Genomic DNA, 23,406 nt, shown 5'->3' with positions numbered 1-23,406 from the left:
AATGAATAAAATCTTTAAGAAAAAGAGCAAGTATTGGAAGGGAAAATTTGAAAATATACTCAGTCCTAAATGACGAGATAAAAAGGTAGAGGGAAAGGAAAGATATTTTTGCAAGTCTTCACAGGAGTACAGTGAACACCCAGAGGGGGCTGCCCTGTAGTGTGCACACACTTGAGCAGCTACAGAAGGACAGCAGCACAGTGGGAAGCAGAGCCAGACAGAGCAAACAGGGCAGGCCCGGTCTTCCAGCTCCGTGCCCGGTACACGTCACCCCGCCAACTCACGGGAGAGGATGTGGATGGCGTTGGCACACCCACGTGGGCTTTTTCTTGCAGTCACACCTTTAGGACATACAATCTCCTGAGAAAAGATGTATTATCAAAGGGAGAGCCCACAGATGTTTTGGAAAAAACATAAACTGGTTCATGTAATCAATCCCATCTACTGGTGGAGGACAAGGAGGAATCTGCAGTTGTTATTACTAGAAAACTAGATGGGCACCTGGTGAAATCAGATGCACCTCTTTCTGGGATGGTGGTCACTAGCCTTCAACACATTCTAAATTGTAGTATGACCCTTAAAAATGGTTAAGCAGCATTAACAATTTTTAAAAAGGTATTTAAGATGCCGACATATGCTTGATAAGATGTTGGGGGAAAATCAAGTATATGTTAACCACCAAAAATTTTACAAGATAGGGGCACACGGGTGGCTCCATGGGTTAAGTATCAGACTCTTAATTTCAGCTCAGATCTTGATCTCGGGGTTTTGAGTTCAAGCCCCATATGGGGGCCCACGTTAGGTCCCATGTGGGGCTCCACACTTGGTGTGGAGCCTACTTAAAAAAAAAACTTACAATATAGAGAAATCAAACTTTATGGAAAAAAATTAGTTTTCAGATACTCCATTGTCTTTACAGTCCAAGTTTCTCTTTACCGATTTTGTCTCTATTATGGCCATCTATCGCCACCTAATGGCCACCAGCAGAATAACCAAAAAGGTGAAAGATTTGGAAATCACACTACTTTCCAAAAATATTCCCCAAAGCCTTTACCAATGGGAAAAAAAAAGTCATAAAACTATTTCAAAGAATTTTAAAAATCCCCCAGAATATTAAAAACTGGGTTACTTCCTGCATTCACCAATTTTCTGGGCATAGCATTCCATCATTCTGAGGTAAAGATATGATACTCTACTCTAAGAATTCTATGCAATTGTGTTATTTAACAAATGATTGCTAAAAAACATATACCTCCATCAATTTTAAACTTTTAAGTTATATTCATAAGAAACCTTAAAAATTAAATAAAATATAACCTAGGAAGAATACAGAAAGAATATACAGGCCTTTATAATTTGTACATTATGTTGGTGGGTTTCTTTCAAAAAGCGTAACATGTCTCCTTTTATCCTGTCCTAGTGGAGCACCTTGGAGAACAGACACAGAGGTTACGAGAGAGGAGTTCAGCAGGTTTACTTTACTTGCATCTTTAAGGTTCGTGGGTTCCAGGGAGTGACATGCCAGGAAGGGCAGCTATCCTTTTAAGAACACTCAAGAAGTAAAAGCAGCAGGTTCAATGCTGGTGAAATAGACTAGACCTTAACTTGACACATAATACCTTTGAGTAAAGTTTCAAAAACATCTTTCCTGAGGATTATATAAAATAACAAGACTATTCGCCTAGATTCTCTACTAGCAAGTCTACTATTCTCCACTATCTTCCTTCTGAATATCAAACTTAGTATTAGCTAGAATTATTATGATTCATCATACAGTCATTCAGCATTTGCTGAGGCCAAAACTGGAAAAACATGACTGGCATTCTTAGTCCTTAAGAATCCCATAATTTAGCTAAGTAATGCAATAGGAACAGCTTCAGTAACAGGCACTTAAAGATAAATGCCACATGCATGAAAGAAGTCAAATGGGAATTCAGACGAAAACAAAACTCCAGGTGGGGGATTGATAAAAGCTTCACAGACACAGTGTCTGAGGATGAGCAGGGGTTTAAGGTAGGCAGGCCTGGTGGGCAGACAGAGGAGAAGGAAGAGCCACATCAGGGCCACACAGAGAAGGCACAGTGTAATGAGTTACAGGGGAGCCAAGGAACAGCTAGGAGAGCATCACCATGTTTGTTCTGTTACATATTAGCTGCTATAGGCAACAGAAAGTGACTGAAAGGTTCTGGGCAGAAGAGTAATGATTGAATCAATACTTTAAGGAAATCACACCAATGTTCACAGACAGGTTGAACTGACCAGCAGAAAACCTGAGCAGGGAGAGCTGAGCAAGCTCTGGAGTCTGAGCTCTGTGATGTCACATAAATGCTAGGTGCCTTGGTTCCTCGTCTACAACACAGGAATGATAGCAATACTCAAACAACCTCACAGCTATTATGAAGCTCTGATGAGAATGCATGCTTCAAATAGCAAATGTTTAATCACTATTAATTATAATGAGAGACAGGAGACAAAGACCTTTAGGACAGGCCAGGTACATGGTGATAAGCTTCAGGGTGAGTTGTTTTGGGGATGCAGACAGACGTAGGAGCTCTACAGAAACGATCTAAGGACTCTGTCACTGATTAAGACTTGAAAGTATAGGGAATTTTAAAAATGTGAACTCACCCCAAATTTTTATTCGAGTGAAACAGAAACTAGTGGATTTATTATGCAGAGAAGTAGTACTAAAGAACTGGCTTGAAGAGGAGCCAATGTGTCAATTTTAAACAACATAAATTTACAGTAGAGCCTATTAGCCGTGGGGACTGCCGGGCGGCATGTGTCAGCTCAGGGTTGAGGTTAGGAGTCTTGTGTTGAGCCCTTAAAGCCACATAAACACACAGGTGTGCAAGTGGCCCCAGCATTACTCAAACCCAGCACTAAGCAAAATGGTATTACCTATTGTAGGTGCTACATATTCCGAAGACCCTGACCTCGACTTTCCAAAGTACTCTGATAAACTAATCTCTATTCAAGTAAATGGCTTTGTGCTCTATTTATTAGGAGAAACATACCTATGAAGAAAAAAAAAAAGCATAACCATAACAGACTGCAGGCAAGTAGAGGAGATAACTATGGAGCAGGAAGATCTTTAAGTGATGCTCAGTCACCCCATTCTCCCAGCCCTGAGCTTAATATAAAAATGAGGCACTCAGTTTCTTAGGATGCTGTGTTCTAGAAAGAGAAACAGCCAGGGTGAGACATTTTGGAAACAAAGGATGGGAACTTGAACAAATCATTTTGTCCTATTTCCTTATTTGTGAAAGGAGGGGTCTGAACAATGTCTAAGGTCCCTCCTGTTCCAGTTTAAACATTGTAGAACCCCTGCTTCCTGCTTCCAGAACAAAACCACATGGATCTGTCAAAGACACGTATAATATGAACACGCACATGTAAAGGTCTCAGCGATAATCCCTGTGCTTCCACTCCCAGACCTCAATCTTCAGCATTCTCAGCTTTCCTGTTCACTTGCCTCTCTTTCCTGATATCGCCCATCTAGGATGCCACAACACTTCAAACACCTCAACTGTCTCGTGTAATTTCATAATTCTCAACTATCATGCATAATGGACAAATTTCCAGAGAGTGCTACATTCAAATATAACTAATAAAAGAACTTCATAACACAAACAACCTAAAGTTTCTGTGATTTGCATATTTAAGCAATGTACAAGGACTGTAGCAATAAAGATACCAACCAGATATTAGTAAAATGAGCATAAAAAAGCAGAGAGGAAAGATTCACCTTTTCTTTGTCTAGATGGATTCCACTGATTTCAAAATCAAACATAAACAGTTCAGCCACTCGCCTGTAAATAAGAACCCAGGTTATAACATATAACAATAAAATCACTTTCTTGTTAAATAAATTGGACTTTTTCAACCAAATTCCCCAAAAGCCAAATGTTTACATACACACATGCATGCATGCACACATACAGATAAATTTGTTTGAAACCAGGAATTAACATCTTAGAAATCAGGCAAAATACCCAGCTGACTGACCGGGCATTTAAGCTCTCCTATGGATGATCTGGCATCATATACATCATGCTAATGGTATAATAAGCCTTAAATTGAACCGAGGGAATGATGATTACTCGAATAGGCCAAATTTATCTGCTGCTCTGCTTTTTTTCTAGAAGAAATGGACATCCTTTCAATTATCCACTGCTTTTCCTTCAAAAAATATTTGCCACATACTTTATGCAACCCACCAAATAAATACTCAATGATTTCCAATTGCAACTAGATAAGCCTGTATACATATAACTATAATATACTTTATATCTAGCATGTATATTTAACAGAACTATATATACTCTAAGATGCTTGTGGGTAAAGACATGAATGTTTCATAAGGCATGGTCCCATAAAGGGACAAATACTTTTTGAATGAATGAATACAAGGTAAAGATACAGTAAATTTCCTAACATGGATACAAATAAAGTATTTGGGGAGTTCTAAGAGAGACCATCAAGCAGGCTCCTCACTTATCAGCTTCCATTCACCTTGTGCTAAATTGGCTTAAGACTTGTGAGGGAAGGTTCTTCACCATCTCCAGAACTAGTACTAGTTTGCACTATGGAGAGGAACATTTTTAATAATCATTGAATGCATCTGCAAACTTAAGAGCAAGCCCTAATTTTCCTACCCTTTCCCTGATGTAACAATTTCATCAGAATAGTAAAAAAAACAACAACAATAGTGGAATAGAAAGTATCTTGGATAGTATCTAAAGTAAGGGGCAATTTTTCATTAATTTTCTCCTGTAATATCTTATATTTAGAAGGACATTTCTCCCTTTTTAGTTATAAGCTAATTTGATATAATTTACTTCCCATTAGACACCAGAGGAATTAAAATGTTGAATTCATACCATATCCTAAATGGAAGAGAATTATGTGTGTGCTGGAAACAAGATGTCATCATGCTGTGCCACGAAAGCATGGACCGGTACACACAGTACATTAGAGTGAAAAACATGGTCCCTGATGTCCAAAAAATAAGAGTGTAATATCACTCTTAAGTAAATCTGACTGATAAATATGTATCAGGGGATCAGGAAACAAGAGTGTATCTTATAGAGCTTATGCTAGTATTACTAACCTGTAAGAAAGAAGTAATCACACATCACTTTCTTAGCGATATGAAAATTACACAGTAAATGGTAGCTATTTATTTGGTGGTGAGGGGGAAAAGGATTAGAAAGAAATAGGGCAATCAACCAAATTAACCCCTCCTGGGCGTCAGGCCCTCCAGACACCTTTTCATTCTTTAATAAATAGACTTTCTTTCCTGTCAAGGGCCTTCCAGTCATGCCATCCCCTCCATGCAGGTGGTGCTTCAGGGACAGTAAGTCCTCTCAAGAAAACCCTGCTTAGATGTTTTGGCCAGACCACCTTCCTAATGAGAAGGCCCGTTATAAAATGTTCTTAGAGCCCTGTACTTCTAATTCCCTACAGTGCAATGCAGTTCTCTTTGTGTGTGTGTGTGTGTGTGTGTGTGTGTGTGTGTATGTCTGTGTGTGTAATGGATGCTTCTCCTCCAACACTATGCTGTGAGCCCCTCTGGAGAATGGGGTCTTGGTTTCTGCCATCTAATGACTGACTCTTCAGTGCCTGGTACAGTGTTTGTGTCTGAGTAGCTTCCATACCGACTTCTCTCACCTGCTGATAAGTGGCAGTGTGTCTACCTAGACCAATATAGACACATTGCCATATATTATCTATATGCATTTTCACCGATTTAATCTGAATACTATAGAATGCATTTGAGACCCACAGAGGAAACTCTTCAGAAACACATACTCATCACTGTCCTTTCATGCAAAAAAAAATTTATCAAAATAGTTCTGCATATGTACCTTGTTATTTAGAAAATTATCTGTTCTTATGAAGTTTTCAAATTTATTTCCACAGACTAGGGTTAACATAATTCCTTCTATAATATTTTTAACTTTCCCTGTTATATCTGTAATCTTATCTCAAATTTTGGATTTGTAACTTTCAACAACTTTTAAATTATATTATCTACCGACTTCTTCATTTTACTCATTTTTCCAAAGAGTCAACACTTGGGTTTATTTATCATTTGTCTGTTTCCTAATGCTTATTTGCATTTTTCTTCTTTTTGTCTTTTCTCTTTTAAAATTCAGAAGTGCTTTAAAGTTCACAGAAAAATTAAAGGAAAGTATTACTTTTATTTTCAATTAACTTTAGTTGAATGCTCCTCACATATTTTTCTTTCCTATTACTAATTATTTAAAGTTATGACATTTCTTCTGGGCATTTTAGCCACCCACAATAAAAATGTTATTTTCTGTAAAAAAAATAATAAAATAAAATAAAATAAAATAACCTCTTCTCTCCTTCCTAATACCACTGTCCTAGTTCAGGCAGCGGTCCTCCTTCCCCTGATATACTGTAGCTAGCCCTACTGCATCACCTTCCTCCAGTCCTCCACCCCTACAGATGACCTTTCTCAAGGTCAGAATCCCTTGGCGTGATCAACCTGGCACCTCATGAAACACCTGTCCTCCACTGCGAGGTCTCTGAAGGCTGTCCTTCACTACTAGCCAAATTAGGGGCCTCTGCTATGGACTCCAATAGCATTTATGATTTCCACTTACCAAACTTAATTTTAAAAAAACATAGGGAGAACATAGAATGTTTTAAAAAGGTTGTATTGGAGCCGTATGATAGTCATGAAAAAAAAAAAGAAAGTCATGAATTGTAATACTTGGGTTGTAAATGCTTTATAAGGAGTTTAAGTATAATAAGCAAAGAGGGAACAAAGAATAACTTCAACCAATGTTTTAAAAAGTCAACATATGTACTGCAGAACATGAAAAATAATTATGACTAGCTTTACATGTAGGAGCTTATTCCTTTATTCATAGAGTACAAACCTGAGAACACCACCACGATAATTACTTATTTCAACTCCATCCAAATTCCAATAATTAAAAACATAAAACAGTGTGCACTTAGACAATTTTTCAAAGGCTCTACTGCATGAGATTTTCAGTTTTTCTTCCAACTAGTAGCAGCTACTTAGAATATTAAATTCTTTGATGCTATGCCGGAAGCTGAGTTTCTTGGCTAATGAGAATCATTTTCTTTCTCTTTAATCCTGCTACATGCTTGGAACCAATTTCAAATTTAACACCTCTTTCTGTCAATAATTTTTTTAAACTACTAGTTTTCTGGAATTAAGTTATCCAAATATTTGATCTACTCTCCTGGCTTTCTCAGACTTTTCATAAAGGGTATATTTATCTTCTTGATTATTGTGCCAGTATACCTTGAATGGACAGAATTAAAGTTCTTCTGAATTTCTGAAAATTCAATAGACCACATTAATAATTTAGTCACTTACCTTCTTTCTTAAATAATGCAAAGCCCCTAAAATATCCCCATTATCTCTACCTCACAGTGATCTCCCATCCTGAACAGTCAACCTAAAACACATTCCACTCTGTCTCTTCTAGCAACAGTATTTTGTTTGATTTATTAAGAGGGGAAAAAAAACAACAGGCATTGATAAATGGGGATGGGAATGTATAAAGTAAGCTTATCATATTATATAAGTTCATTGTATAACAGCTTTGTGTAGAAATGTAGGGAAAAAGGAAAATCACTAATCTCACCAAAGATAACCACCATTAAAATTCTTATATTTCCCTCCAATCTGTTTTATTTTTTAAGGCTATGCAGAACATGTGAAATTAAATAACATAAAGTTAGAGAAGTTAGCACAGTGCCCAGCACATAGTAGATACTTGAAAAATGTTTGCAAAGTTTCTGAATGGACGTAAGAGGCACTTAATTCCCTCACACACCAACTCCACTTGATGGAGGAGGGCCAGGTGGACTGGTGGGGGACACGCAACAGGACCGCATCCTGAGAAGCAGAGACAGCATCTGCAGTCTCATAAAGACACAGTCTCAGTGGCAATGTAGTTGTGGCTAACATCAACAATAAAGACCCTCCCTTGGCTTCCATCCAATCTACTTGAGTATGTTATACTACTTATTTAAAATAACTGGGAGCCAAGTAACAGACTTTTATCTTGCTTTTTCTCTTAAAATTAAACCACAAACATTGAACATTTCTTTTTAAAAATTTTTTTTTTCAATTTATTTATTTAAGAGAGTGAACAAGAGCACAAGTTGGAGGGAAGGTCAGCAGGGGAGAGGGAGAAGCAGACTCCCCGTTGAGCAGGGAAAGCCCAATGCGGGCACCATCCGAGGACCCTGGGATCATGACCCAAAGCGAAGACAGACGCCCAAATGACTGAGCCACCCAGGCACCCCTATCTCTTTAAATACTCTTCAGAAACATGGCTTTTAATGTTCGTAATATTTGGTCATATGGACTAAAAATATTTTCATTTTTCCCATTCCTGTAATTCATGCTATGATAAAAGTCCCTGTTACATACATCTCTTTATTCTTGTTTCCTGAGAACACATTCCAAGAAACGAAACTGATCAAAAAGGTGTCCTCCATTAATATTTACCAATTTGCACTTAACTAGACAGGACCCATTATCCTAAGCCATTCAAACTACCCTTGCTCTGTTTCAACTTGGTTAAGTGATGGGTTCTTTGTTCTTTAAGGATGGCAGGGTCCAGTTCTTTGAATGACTACTATGTGCCAGTCACTGTCAAAGCATTTTACTTTCATTATTTCATTTAAACTTCATAAAAATCCTATGAAGTACTTTTTAACTCTTTTCTTACAGAGGAGAAAACAAGACCTGGAGAGCCAAGGAGCTAATATCCAACCAAAGTAGTCTAATAGTACAGGCCACATGTGCAGCCACTGCTTCACATTGATTACATGTATCACACTTATTACACTGTTCCAGGTTTCTTTTTTTTTTAATATTTTATTTATTTATTCATGAGAGAGAGGGGGAGAGAGGGGAAGAGGGAGAGAGAGAGGGAGAGGGAGAGGCAGAGACACAGGCAGAGGGAGAAGCAGGCTCCACACAGGGAGCCGGATGTGGAACTCGATCCCAGGTCTCCAGGATCAGGCCCTGAGCTGAAGGCGGCACTAAACTGCTGAGCCACCCAGGCTGCCCTGTTCCAGATTTCTTGCCCATCTGTTTCTATTCCTTATTTTGTGAAAGGAGAGTTTCACACACAAAAAAAAAAATCCTTTATCTAATTTTCTAAAAGGAAATACACATTTGTTGATTTTTAGTAATCTGTAAGGACTCTTAACACAGTAAAGATATTAACCCTTTATTGTGTAAGTAACATTTGTCCCAGTATTCTGTATTCTGTATTCTGACTGTGAATGTGGAAAAGTTTCGCTGTATCAAAGTTTGCAGTTTTCAGATAATCAAATCAATCTTTTGTGGTCTGACTTTGTTATCATGAGAAGACAGACTTCCCATATTCCAAGATTTTCAATACTTTTATGATTTCCTTTTTTAAAAAGATTTATAACTTTAAGTAATCTACTATTTTCTCCGAATAGCAGGGAATCTGGCCTAACATCATCTACTGAAAACCCTGATACTAAATGACACTTTTATCATATACTAAATAGAGTCTTATATATATTCGTGACTGAATTTCTCTCTTCTTCCATTGATCTAATGGACTACGCTGGTTTAAGTACAAGACTTTTAAATATAGCATTTTTATAATATGTCTTACTATCTGGTACAAATCCCTTTTTAGTACTTTTCTCACCAGTTTTTTTCCTGTCTTTTCAGCCACATTTATTGTCTATGACTTCAAAATCATTTAAAGTAACAACAGAAATATGTTCTTTATAGATTGTATTTCACTGAACTTATGGACCTAGTAGAAAACATCACTGAGCTTTCTTCTTATCTAAGACAATGTAAGTTTCTCCACTTAATTGTCTCCCATATTTAAACTTATGTGTGGGTGTTGAGGTTCTGCATGCTTTGCATTCCTGAGTTTATTTCAAGGTATATTACAGCTTCTGTTGCTCTTGTGACTGGGGTTTTCCCTCCATTATATTTTCTGAAGATGATGAGTTTATGTTCCTTGCATATAAGAAAGCTCTTAATGGTTTTGGAAAAACCCAAGTAAAACAGGTTTCTTTATGGTTGGGCTTCTCACAGACTCTAATAAACTAAAACTCTTCAAGAGGAGACCATACATAAATGTGTCAGATTTCCAAACTTAACTAATGGAACCCTTCTGGGAATACTTTTGAATAGCTCATAGAACTAGTATTTCAAGGAATGTATCAAAGAATAAGATGATGATCTACTACTCAATTTAAATCATTTCTTTTATACAGTAACTTGTTATGACAAGATAATTTATTAAATCTTTAATTCTCTGGCTTATATGTACAATTTATAATTCTTGTCTCATACCTTACTGCACACAAGGTCCTCTCTGAGTGCTAGCCAACACTCGATGATGCACAAGTGTCATGATATTTCAATAATTATTACTTTAAATTCTTGCTTTTCTCTACTTCCAAGTCTCCTTTCTAGAATACTGATCCTCTCCCTTGCTCATTTTTTCCAAGGGAGTCATCATTTGGTCACTTTAAAGATCCTGTTGGTGTTTTTAGTAACATCTAGAAATGAGGATATATTCTGTTAGAACAAGTTCTTTGCACCTAAATAGTCTTCCAGTCCACTATACTTTCTCTATGTTAAATATAGAAAAGTTGATCATTAGCAAAGTGAGGTTATGAATAATCTGCTATCTCTACTCAATGTCCATACCAATTGAGTATAAATCCAGCACAATGAGCAGGCATTCAACTTTGACTTGTTTTGTTAACAAAGACAGTGTTAAGCTCAAGCCTAGAAGTATGATAAAGACAAACTATTCTGACGGTATAACCAGCTTTCCTAGTATCCTGAGGCTCAGGATCAATGTAGTGAACTAAGATCAAACCTATACCTGCATACTAGAAGTCAGGTGAAAATAATCCCCCAAAGACAGCCTCATTGTATGATTTCTATGGCATGGTGCTTGTGTATCAGATTAACAGTGAGATCCCATATCAACTGATCCCTGCAGAACAGGGGATCCCTGCAGAACAGGGCTTCACGTGGGAGTCATAAGCCACATAACGGAGATAGAAAGGGGAGAAGGAAGCAAGAGGGAGATTGAGGAATGAAAAGAAGTAAGTGTCCCAGTAAGTGTCCCATAAAATACAAAGTAGATGAGCAAATACAAACAGGTAAGAAAAAATATTAACCTCTGTGCTACAAGACAGGTAATATGTAGGTGGGTTAGTGACAAACTTATAAAATCATTATAAATAAATAAGCTTGAGCAAAGAAACATGGTATCCAAAATCCTACATGAAATATTTTTATGCACTGACTTAGAAATTCAGCTTTTTCAATTCAGATCATAATAAATGCAATTGAATGAACCAAAGGAAACCATTTCAAGGATCATGACATCCAACCAGTCAATAAAATCAAATTGCTTCTATCTTCTGGTGGTATCAATTACAGAACTTCAAACATGAAGCTAAGTGTGATTGCCAACACTAATAGGAAGTCATTCCATTGTGAAGCCCCTACTACAGGCCAGGAACTGCTGCAGGTGCTGGGATGCAGCCCTGAACAAAATAGACCCAATGCCTGCCCTCCAAGAGGAAGAGAGATGTAATCAAATTAGCAAACATATAATGCTGGAAATAAGGACTGAGAAGAAAACACAAGCAGAGTAGGAGGAGACACCATTTGAGTGAAGTCCTAAAGAAAGTGCCAGAGTCATATAGTCACCTGGGAGCAATACTGCAGACAGAGGGGGCTGTGAGTACAGTGACACTAGTTGTCCTTCCAATCTGCCTCAATAGTCACAAACATAATTAATGCAAAGGAATAAGTACCTGGTTTCTGGATCGAGGGACTCCACAAGTTTTTTATCAGCTAGCAATTTTTGCAAACTCTGATATAATTCCACATTTGTGTTCAACCTAGAAAAATTACAAATGAAAAAAATTAAACAATCTTCTAGTATCTTCTATTTAACTTTACATTAAGAGAATGGTGTCACATCCTAGCATACACATGCCCACAGGCCAAAGGTTTGGGGTTTTGTTTTGTTTCTTTATTTAGTATAGAAATAGTACAAACCACAGTTAGTACAGAAACAGGCAGTCCCTCAAGCAAAGTGTCAGGGTACTAAGTGTTGTGAAAGGTAAAAGGATAAATTTAAAGCCACGGTCAACAGCTGGAACCAGAAAAGCAGACAGGAGAGAGGGGAGGGGGAGGAAAGTAGTAGCTGGTGAGCTGAGTGATCTGAGCCTACTGCCACTGAGAATTCATTCAGAGCAACATGCTGATGGCCATTTATTTGTTTAATATAAAGGGAATGAAGATGGGAGGAAGCATGAACACAAAGATCGTGCAGTTCCAAAGTGAAGAGCCTAGAACATGGGTGACTTTGCCCACCTGGGCCACAGTGGCAGGCTCACATGGCCACACAGTGAGGAAAGCTCAAGGACGCAGGCTTCAGGGCCACACACTAGAGTTACAACACCAGCCCTACTACTACTTGGTGACCTCGGGCAAGGATTTGAACTCCTCCAGCTTGTTAGACTGCAGGTCACCCTGAGGGTTAAATGAGATGCTCCCCCCATGAATGAAGAAATAGTAGTTATGATTAGGTGGCCTTGCCAGCCTGCTCTCAGCCCCCCAATTGAGTACTGCCCTCAACCCAAGCCACAGTCCCACTACCAGGTCCTGAGTTCTTTCTTCTTTCCTGGATGCCAGAAAGCCCTGCCACTCTCGGAACTAAACAGTGACTTGGTTTCAGACATAATGTGATCCCTGCCCAGTAGATCCCCAGGGAAGGGAGGCTGTAAGAACTGTCTGCCCATTCTGACTCAGGAACTCAAGGATGGCCAAGTTCCCTAATGAGTCAAAAACCTGCAGCTCTGTAGAAATTGAAGAGTTTCTGTTGCTATGGCTCTCGTGGACCACCCCAAAGACCAAGGGAACTGAGGCAGTCACCACCAGTGGGAAAATGTTCAACAGGAAGGGCAGGCACACCACCTCTCCTGCGCCCAGGCAGCAATCCCAGGAAACTGGAAGAAAATCAATGTGGGCCCCCACCACCTCCAAGATGGCTCATTCAACAAGCTACTACATACATTTCAAAAGGACAGGCATTCAGACACGGCCTGTGCTGTATCCTCTTCAGAAGTTTCAGCACATCTCCCGCATTATGTTTTATGTCATAAGATCCTGAGATAAAGTCTCTATTTTAGTCTATGGCTGGCATCAACTCTAAACAAACACACCTAACCTTAGGCTTTTATTTCCACTACTGGGGAACAAATCAATTCTACACACACACCTGAAACCATCCTATTTCTCAAAGATCAACTCCAGTAGTTAAGGCATGATTCAGTTAGACTCAAGAGGAAAAGGAGTCCTGGTGCTCAGGGAGAACCACACCTGAAATCATCCTATTTCTCAAAGATCAACTCCAGTAGTTAAGGCATGATTCAGTTAGACTCAAGAGGAAAAGGAGTCCTGGTGCTCAGGGAGAACCAAGAGCAAAGCACGGGTGAAGGCCATTAGTTCTGTGTCCTGACCCACTTGCAGGCCCTTGACGGGCCTCAGGGCACCCGGTGGAGTGTGGCAAAGAAGGAGAGAACTGAAACACTCTCCAGGATGAAGTGAAGACCTTGCACAGATACTCTTTTGACAACCATTTGCTACCAATTATGGTCTCCTTGTTGTCCTGCTGCAAAATTAAGAACCCACATTCATCAGACCAGAGCTGTATCTCAGCTCAGGCCCGATACAGTGTTCAAGGTGCCTCAGGCAGGCACCCCAGCAGCTCATACTCATTTCTTGGGGCTCTTCCCTGGGCAGTGCTGTCCCTCCCAAGGAGGCCACAATTGCAGTCCCTTCCTCACGCCCAGTGTCTGGAGTGTGCAGGGACCCGTTTTATCTCAGTCAACAAGTAGATTTTCAATGGCTCTAAGAGAACTTACATGTATTGTCACAAAGAGAGCAAATGATGCTCAGTGGGGGTGAAGCAGCAGTAGCACCTCCTGAAGCGTCAGGTCAAAACCAGAGAAGCCACTGCACTCTGTCACCACACACCTCCTCCAACTTCTGGCTTGTGAAAAAGCCCTCCAATGTTTTCCAGTGGTATGTTCATGCCCAGCGAGCCCCTGCCATGCTCACTCGCTTTCGACAGTGTCTGGCATGGCCTCATGCACTTAAGTGCCTTTGAATATGGCACTGTCCACCTCAAAGTCATTTTCACAAGCACTTTCAAGCTCTTCGTAAAGGCTTAAAATATTTAAATCAACCCCAAGATTGCTTGAAAATAACTCATTTCATCAAAGCCCCAGCCTGCCTCAGCACTCCCAGACAGTTTTATGATCTCCCTAGACAACCTCCCCACCCCAGATTCAAGGGACCACAAGGCTACTTTGCAGAGACAGTGTTGGCTTCTTGCCTAGAGCCCACAGCCATCAATGCAATAGCAGTTTCATTACAGGATAATCATGAAATTCCAACTTGCCAGTGAGATACTAAAAAACTCTTACTTAAAATAAATAAATACACACATAAATAAATAAATAAATAAATAAATAAATAAATAAATAAATAAATAAAATAAAAAACTCTTACTTAATGTAAATAATAATGAGAGTGGATGTTTGCTACGTGCCTGATACCACCAGAAGCACTTTATTATCTCATTTTCCTCACAGTACATCTAAGAGGCAAATCACATTATTACTTCACTTGCAGACAAGGAAAAGAACAGATAAATAAGCTGATGAATAGCCAGTCACAGTGCTGGTGCCAAGGAGACCACAGTGGCCTGCCCCAGGGCCCCCCCTCTTCCCCAGCACCCTGGGCACTGTGCAGGGTAGCACACCATCCCCTAACCTGCAGGGAGGAGCCCTAGAGACAAATTTCCTAAAGCAAAAATCAACAAAACCACATCACCCAAGATTGTAATGAAAGGGAACAGAACATACTTTTCTACCATGGTGCCAATACTTCTACAAGCTTCTTCCGCCGCCTCTCTGAATGCGGGCTCAGGGTGAGCAATTTTCACAAAATCGGCCTAATAAAGAAGAAAGACAAAACCAAGAGGGAATTTGATGGAAAGCTTTCTTCCAAGATCTGAGGGTAAAAATGAAAACCTGTGCTTTCAAGTGTGCCATTTGGCTTGACATAGGCATTTCCATTACTGAAATTTTCCTAAACTAGAAGGGCAAAGCAGCTACCTTCTGAACATTTATTAATTCTGTTATTCCTTAGAATCGAGTGGGTTTCATTCCAAAGAAAATACTTGCACTAACTTTATTTTAGAAGTCTTTCTCCTTCAAAAATAAACACCAAGTGAATTCTTCCTAATTCTACAGTCCAAAAAGGCAGAATCTTATTTCAAATATTCTAAAACTGTTGGCAATATGGTCCTCACGTGTTAACCTGGCTCCAGAGAACAACTATAGAGGCTTTTTTTCAACTGACAGCATAGTTTCAAGACTGATTTAACTACACTCTAGCCTTTGTACAGAAAACAAAGGCACATTCTCTCTTTATAGGCCTTTTAATAAATATGAATTCCCAGTCTCAGCTTAAATGACTCACAACTAATAGTGGTGCAGTGGCTGCTATCCTGACTTAAGCATTACGCTGAGCTAGAATTATTTTTACTCTTTTAATGAAATTATGTAGAGCCAGATTTTAGTTTTCATGTTAATTGTAGCATACTGCAAAAGAAAAATGCAAGGGAACTACACATTCTTCAGTCTTCAAGAAAACATGTGTGACTATAATATGAAATAAAATCACCACAAGGTAAAATTTCCTAATTTTATTATTAAATATTTTTTAATATAAAAACATTTAAATCCACAGTTTTATACATTTGATATAACAATGACATTAGTACTTGAAAAATGAGCCATGTAAAATTTACAATTTGTATAAATTACTAATCTACATGTTGCAGAATTTACAATCAATATTTATTTCAAAATGCTGGCATATATTTTAAAGTTCATTTGTGGGGCACCTGGGTGGTTTAGTCGGTGAAGGGTCTGCCTTCAGCTCAGGTTATAATGTCGGGATCCTCGGATAGAACCCCACGTGAGAGGGGATCCCTGGGTGGCTCAGCGGTTTAGCGCCTGCCTCCGACCCAGGACGTGATTCTGGAGTCCCGGGATCGAGCCCCACGTGAGGCTCCCTGCATGGAGCCTGCTTCTCCCTCTGCCTGTGTCTCTCCCTCTCTCTCTCTCTCTCTCTCTCTGTGTCTCTCGTGAATAAATAAAAAAAATATATTAAAAAAAAAGAACCCCACGTGAGTTCTGCTTCTCTCTCTCCCTCTGCCCCTCCCCCCACTGAGCACCCCTGCTCTGTCTCTCTCTCAAATGAATGAATAAAATCTTTTCAAAAAATTCTTTAGAAATAATGATAGCAATTGTATTAAAAAAGAAAAAGAAAGCAAAACCAAATGATCATTTGGTGGGAAATAACAGTTTATGAAGCCCTTGACTTATTACAGTATTGATCTTACTGGCAGGTAAAGTCTTAAAAATTCAGAAGGAAAACGGTTCTTTGAATTTTTTTACCCAAAGATTTCCACATAGAGATCACATTTAGAACTTTTTAAATGAGATTTTACTATACCTCATAAATACAAAAAAATTCCAAAATAGGACAAGCTATGGGGCAGAGAGTTAAAATCTCTTTAGAGAGGAGCAAAAAGAAAAAATGTAAGGAAAAAAAAAATCCTAGAACACCACTTAATTAAAATGGAGGCTAAGACAACAAATAAACCACCAACAAAGTCAATAATTGACTGCACGTAAGTGAAACTCCCTGACAAATATTTTCCTTTTCAGATTTCAGTGACACAATTAAGCAAAGGTATGAGGCATCCTCGGGCAGTGCATGTCCCGTGTCCTCAATCGTTCAGTGTTCGGTACCTGCACACTTCAGAACAAAACTAAGATCCTATAAAACCAAGAAGTGACGAAAAGGAGTCTGCAACACACCTCACTTCACTCTTGGGAAAAACCCTTTAAAACACTATCAGTTTCCTTAAAATAGGGTGGGGGTTGCTTGGGGGGCTCAGTCAGTTAAGCATCTGCCTTCAGCTCAGGTCATATCTCAAGGGTTCTGGGATGGAGCCCCGCTGAGCAGAAAGCCCGCTTCTTCCTCTTCCTCTCCCTCTGCCCATACCTCCCACTCATTCGTGCTCTCTCATGCTCTGTCTCAAATAAATAAAATAAAATCTTAAAAAAATAAATTTCCTTAAAATGGGGGCGCTCACAGTGACAGTATGACCATCTAAAAGGTATTACTGCTCAATTCAGGTGTATAGGAGGGGAAGAATGTTCCAAACGGGGGGAAAAAAAAAGATGGGGAGGTGTTATGCTAGGCGAAAGAAGTCATTCCCAAAGGGCAAATGATTCTGTTTACCTGATGTTTTAGAAGAGACAAACTATAGGGATGGAGAACAGATGGGTAGTTGCCAGAGCTAAGAAGGGAAAGCTGGGTCTGACTATACAGGGGCTTTTCTGGGGCAATGGAATAGTTCTGTACCTTAATTGTGGTGGTGGCCACATGAATACATGAGTTAAAATTCATAGAACTATATCATCCCCCAAAAGGAGTCAATTATACAGTATGATCATTTTAAAAATAAATAAATACTTTTTGAAAAGATGGGGATGCTGACTTTCTAACCTCTCCAGGTACAGATGGCCTATTCATCTGACCTAAGCAGCCAGCTTTTACCAGCCTGTAAAAGGTACAGAACAGCAGGTGAGGACATGAATTCTTCAGCCAAAATGCCTGGACTCTGAGCTCAGTTCCACCATTTACTGGCTAGGTATATCACTTAACCTCTAACAGCCTTTCTTTCCTCATCTGAAAATGGGAGATATACTGAGAAGGTTAATTTAGTTAGAATCTAGTGCCTCATAAGATCTAAAAAAATAAAAAAAAATTTAACATCAGAATATAAACTCCGGGCAGCCCCGGTGGCGCAGCGGTTTAGCGCCGCCTGCAGCTCAGGGCATGATCCTAGAGACCCTGGATCGAGTCCCACGTCAGGCTCTCTGTATGATGCCTGCTTCTCCCTCTGCCTGTGTCTCTGCCTCTCTCTCTCTCTCTGTCTCTATGAATAAATAAATAAAAAATCTTAAAAAAAAAAAAAAAAAAGAATATAAACTCCATGAGGTCAGAGATTGCACCTGTCATGACTGCATTCCCAATGCCTAGAAGAGTGCTTGGCACATGGTGGGGACTCAATATTGAATGAGTGTGAAGATATACAGTCCCATACCAAGTAGACAAGATCAAGAGGGTCCACAATTTTGGATTATGTGCACAACTAAAATTGCCTTCACTGACATGACTAAAGCAAAGGTGGCTCTTTTGGGCAGCTAAAAAAAATCGTGCCTTCTACGTCGACAATGGGCTTCTTGATGAAGAGACCCTATGTACGTTGTCTACTCCAGTTTCAAAATGTGAAAAAAGAAAGTCTATAATACAGGTTCATATCCAAACAGTTTTCATTGGAAAAAGACATTCCTGAAAAGGTTTATAAACAGTGGCTTTTCTTAATATTTATTATAAATGTACAAACAGGTAAATGTCATATTAAAATTCTGGTAGAAGTTTTCATGAATGAAGAATCTTTGTCAAATGAAGACTCTTTGCCAAATGAGTGAGTAGTCATTCTTTTATTATATATCACATATGTATTTCTTTAACTATACATATTAAAGTACAGATTTTACATACCACCTTTTCCTATACATTTTTCCCATACCTAATGACTTACTCCCACTATAACAAATTATACACTCAACAGCTCTCAAATAGGTCACATGTTGTTAGTATATATGCCAAAGCGAGCACCAGATGCTCTGAGCTCTATAGTCTGTAACAGTAAACCTAATAAACTTAACTTAAATTTTAACAGCTTGACAGAGAAGTAGCTTCAAGGCTTACACCAAGCATCTTACCAAGTCAGCCACTCTGCACAAGGAATCGGAGAGCTCGTCGAAAATGAGCACGGTCTGGGGCCCAGGCGGCATGGAACACACGCGCTCCACCAGCAAGTCTGCCTTTCTCAGGGCATTTTCTTGTGCAATCCGAAATCCTTCTGGGGCACTGAGCTCAGGAACTCCAAAAAGACCCTGCAATCCAGAGAACATTTCCAATTTGTAATGAAGAATAGGATTTTTTCATATTAAGTCCTCTTTTCATAAAGGAAATCTTGGTTTTCATTGGTATATCATGTAATACCTGTGATCACAGACACCACGTTCACATTCCCCACATTGTTCCACATAAATTAGACTACAAATATTTTAAGGACGGAATTGGTCTTTCCTTTTTAATTATTTCATAAAAAACAAAAATAGAATGGTATAAAAAATAAATAAATAAATAAAATAAAATAAAATAAAATAAAATAAAATAGAATGGTATAGGTTCAAAATCCAGCTTAGCCACTATTATAGAACCTACCTCATCAAGTGGTTAAAATGATTAAATGAGATGATGCATGTTTGAAAAACATTTTAACAGTATGGGGCACACAGAAAGCATTTCATAGATGGTAGCTATAATCACCAAGAGCTGTGTGATCTTGGTTGGCCAAGTTCTCTCTCCTCCTGGGCTTAATTTTCCCATCAGGCACAATGAAGATGACAATACATATCTCACAGCATGGATACAGGTACCAGGTTAGAAAGTATATGTAATGTCTTTTAGGGATACTGCTGGCCGTCCAGCCAGGTCCAGTTCACAGTACCAAGTATTCCACAACTTAAGATAGGGAGGATGAGCTGATTGTTGAGCACACAGATATTTCCGAAAGATTTCATAAACATGTTAAAACCAACTCTTAGGTGGAAAGCAGCAAACTTTATATGTTTCCAAAAATATTTTAATATATTGATAAACACAAAAATCACTAACCCTCAGGAAGGCAGGTAAAAAACACAAAGCATTTACTATGCATTTACTGCATGCAAGAAATGAACTATGTGCTTTATATAGGTCCTCTCATTTAAATCACATAACCCTAGTGCAGGAAACACCATCCTCCTTTTACGGATGAGGAAACAGTTAAAAAAACAAAAACATGTTTGAGGTCATTAATAGTGGGAAAGAAAGAACTTGAGCTTGCTTCACACATCTCTAAATCCCACACTTTCTCCATACTTCTGTATTGCAATTTATCTGTTTGAAAGTCTTCTCTCCTGAGAAGGCAAGATCCTAGAGGTAGGAATCCTGTTCATCATTTAAACTAGCTGCCCAGCATAGTGCCTACCACATGGAGAAACTCATGAATGAAACAAATTAAAGGGTCCAGTGCTTAATCCCATAGATTAACTTTGGAGATGACTAACATGTTGATTTTCTAAATTAGCAAGAGGTACAATTTTCAGGACTCAGAAGGCCCACCGTTTCTGCAAGAAGGGATGCCTGAAATTAAACTCTTGCCAAAATGATTAAGAAGTTGAAGAAAATAAAGACACTGCAGGCAGAGGAGAATCGGGACCAAAAATAAATTAGATTCTTTCCACTGATTTAATTTGATTCAAGTACAGGCTGTTTTTCATTTCCCAGCACACATGCCTATCTATACTGCTCTTGGGAATTCTACACCTCAGACTACTAGTGACGGTAATGACAAAAAAATTACATAAACCTTTGGGGGGTGTTTGTTGTTCTTGTTTAATCAAAAACAATTCACATATCTGATACCAGTGTCTAAAATCATGATAAACAAAAGAAAAAAATAAAGCTAAAATTAGCTATATTTCATCCGTCCATAACGAAGCTTACTCTTTTCATCCTTCTACTCAGTACCTATAGATAGTTGTTCTCCTCCTCACAGCAATTAGGTCAAAACCGTACTATGTTATTTAACCGTATGGGAGTTGGTGGAGCCGATTCCGTACGAAAGTATTTTTTAAAACAAAGCTAATGACAGAGCTCAAATAAGAAAACACATCATTAGGCTCTAATGGTGTGACCATGTCCAAGACTCTTTATAAGAGGGGCAGTGGGGATCCCTGGGTGGCGCAGCGGTTTGGCGCCTGCCTTTGGCCCAGGGCGCGATCCTGGAGACCCGGGATCGAATCCCACGTCAGGCTCCCGGTGCATGGAGCCTGCTTCTCCCTCTGCCTATGTCTCTGCCTCTCTCTCTCTCTGTGTGACTATCATAAATAAATAAAAATTAAAAAAAAAAAATTAAGAGGGGCAGTGTTAGAAATAAGCGAGAAATTAAAAAGGCAAAAAATAAAAGTAATAACCTCAAGTGGGTAAAATCCACAAATGCAAAGGAGAACAGGCACCAGGCAAGTCCCTTTGAAGCCTGCCTTCCTGCCACCTTTACTCCAGCCACTCAGTCCACACCGAGCGCCTAGGGAATGCCAGACAGCACGCTGGGTGTGTGCGGACAGAAATAGACGGAACCGAATGAAGAATTCGGCCAGTGACTCCCCGGGGGGGGGGGGGGGGGGGCAATCAAGGTGGTCAACGCCGTGGACGCCTCTGCAGGGCAGGAAATCACTGTTCTCAGCACTTCTGCGCCTGCGTGCCCGGGTGGCTCAGGTCGCCGTCGCGGGTCCTGTTATCCGCCCCGCATCAGGTCCCCCGCAGGGAGCCTACTTCTCCCTCTGCCTGTGTCTCTGCCTGTCTCTCAGGAATACAATCTTAAAAAAAAAAAAAAAACAAAACAAGCAAACAAAAAAAACCAGTTCTGTGTTGTATAACAAGAGCCCAAAGCTTGGCAAAACATTAAGGACCCTATTTCGGGAATCAAAGAACCGAGTCATCATCACAGGCCTCCCGGACGCCACCGCGAGGTGCAGGGCGAGCCCCCCCCCCCCCCAGGGCACAGGTGCGCGGCGGCGGGGACCGCTCGGGGCGGGGGCGGGGCGGGGCGGGAGCCTCCCCTCCCCTCCCCTCCCCTCCCCTCCCTCCCCTCCCCTCCCCTCCCCTCCCCTCCCCTCCCGGCCGGACGCACCGCCTCCAACAGGAGGAACGCACGCGGGGAGCGCAGCCGCGGCGCCGAGGGGACGGGTCCCGGGCGCAGCGCGGGCCGCACCCCGAAGGCCGCCCGCCGCCCGCCGCCGCCCAGGCCCGCAGGAGCAGCTGACCCGCAGGGTCGCCGAGGGCGCGCCCGGGCCCTCCCGCACCAAACCACCCGCCCGACCCCGCCGGCCACGCGGGGCGCCCCTCCCGCACCGCTCACCCGGCGCTCGCCGAACAGGTCCAGGCGGCGGCCCTGGGGCTTGACGTTGAAGGCGGCGCCCACCGGGGACCAGCTGGTGCTGACCTCCCGGGCCCGGCGCCCAGCCCCCAGGCCGCCCGGGCCCGCTCGCCCCCGCCACACAGCCGCCGCCGGGAGCCCGAGCCCTCGCAGCCTCCGCGCGCACAGCATTCCGACCCCGCCGCCGCCGCCGCCGCCCCCTCCCGGCCGCGGGCCCCGCCCCTGAGCCTCAGCGCCCGCCGCGAGCGCGCGCGCCGCGCTTCCAAGGCAGCGGCCCACGCGGCGCCAGCGGACGCCGGCGCTTCCGGTCGGGGCTCGCGGTCCCTCGGGGCGTGAGCACGTCGGCGTCCAGCGGGCAAGAGCGTGGCCCCGCCGCCCGGACGGCGAGCGCCGCGGTCTTGCGCCCCCGCGTGCCCGGAGTGAGGAACGGCCGGGGAGGGGGGGGGGCCCTGCTCCCCACGTGACCGGAGCGGGCGGGCCGTCTGGCTGCAGGGGAGCTCCTCGGGGCGCCCCCGCGGCTCCGTCAACTACCCGAGCGCCTGCGACGCTCCTCCTCTGCAGGGGCCCTGCGCTGTGCGGTTGTGCGGCGCCCGCTGACTTACCTGCCAGTGAGCCTTCATCGGCTCCGCCTTGTGCATGTTTTTCTTTTTGTTTTAAAGATGTATTTGTTTTTATTTAGAGAGAGAGAGAGAGAGGCAGAGACACAGGCAGAGGGAGGAGCAGGCTCCATGCAGGGAGCCCGACGCGGGACTCGATCCGGGGTCTCCAGGGTCACACCCTTGGCTGAAGGCAGGCGCCAAACCGCTGCGCCACCCAGGGATCCCTGCCTTGTACAATTTGTGATGATAATCGACAATATACATTTGCAGAGGGAGGATTGCACCAAACTTCACTCAACCACGAGGGAGTGAGAGGGTTTGGGGGCAGGGGGTGCCTGGGTGGCTCAGTGCTTGAGCGTCTGTCTTCAGCTCAGGTCGTGACCCCAGAGTCCCGGGATCGAGTCCCACATCAGCCTCTCGCAGGGAGTCCTCCCCTCCCTCTGCCTATGTCTCTCTCTCTCTCTCTCTCTCTCTCTCTCTGCCTCTCATGAATAAATAAATAGAATCTTTAAAAAAAAAACACACACATTGAGGGTCAGGAGGCGAAG

The 23,406-nt window shown here is 41.5% G+C and overlaps 1 protein-coding gene across 3 annotated transcripts in view; it reads right to left on the bottom strand.

The window, feature by feature from the left end:
• The window catches only part of LOC112669526 (mitochondrial intermediate peptidase), a 174,671-nt gene extending 152,235 nt beyond the window's left edge, over positions 1 to 22,436 (bottom strand). For all 3 annotated transcript variants that reach the window (XR_007405814.1, XM_049101063.1, XM_025462701.3), the window contains exons 1-5: positions 22,242 to 22,436; positions 18,994 to 19,167; positions 14,986 to 15,074; positions 11,863 to 11,949; positions 3,749 to 3,812 (exon numbers count right to left, since the gene is read on the bottom strand). Coding sequence is in view for 2 of the 3 variants with exons in the window: in XM_049101063.1 (XP_048957020.1) it covers positions 3,749 to 3,812; positions 11,863 to 11,949; positions 14,986 to 15,074; positions 18,994 to 19,167; positions 22,242 to 22,430 (603 nt within the window). In the remaining variant the exon portion in view is untranslated. The remainder of the gene's footprint in view (positions 1 to 3,748; positions 3,813 to 11,862; positions 11,950 to 14,985; positions 15,075 to 18,993; positions 19,168 to 22,241) is intronic.
• Between the last annotated feature and the right edge of the window lie 970 nt (positions 22,437 to 23,406).

Source organism: Canis lupus, chromosome 25 (genome assembly GCF_003254725.2).
Source record: "Canis lupus dingo isolate Sandy chromosome 25, ASM325472v2, whole genome shotgun sequence".
In the NCBI taxonomy this organism is placed as follows: domain Eukaryota; kingdom Metazoa; phylum Chordata; class Mammalia; order Carnivora; family Canidae; genus Canis; species Canis lupus.
Note: the sequence above shows the minus strand (reverse complement) of the source record. Positions and strands in the feature narration are given on the sequence as shown.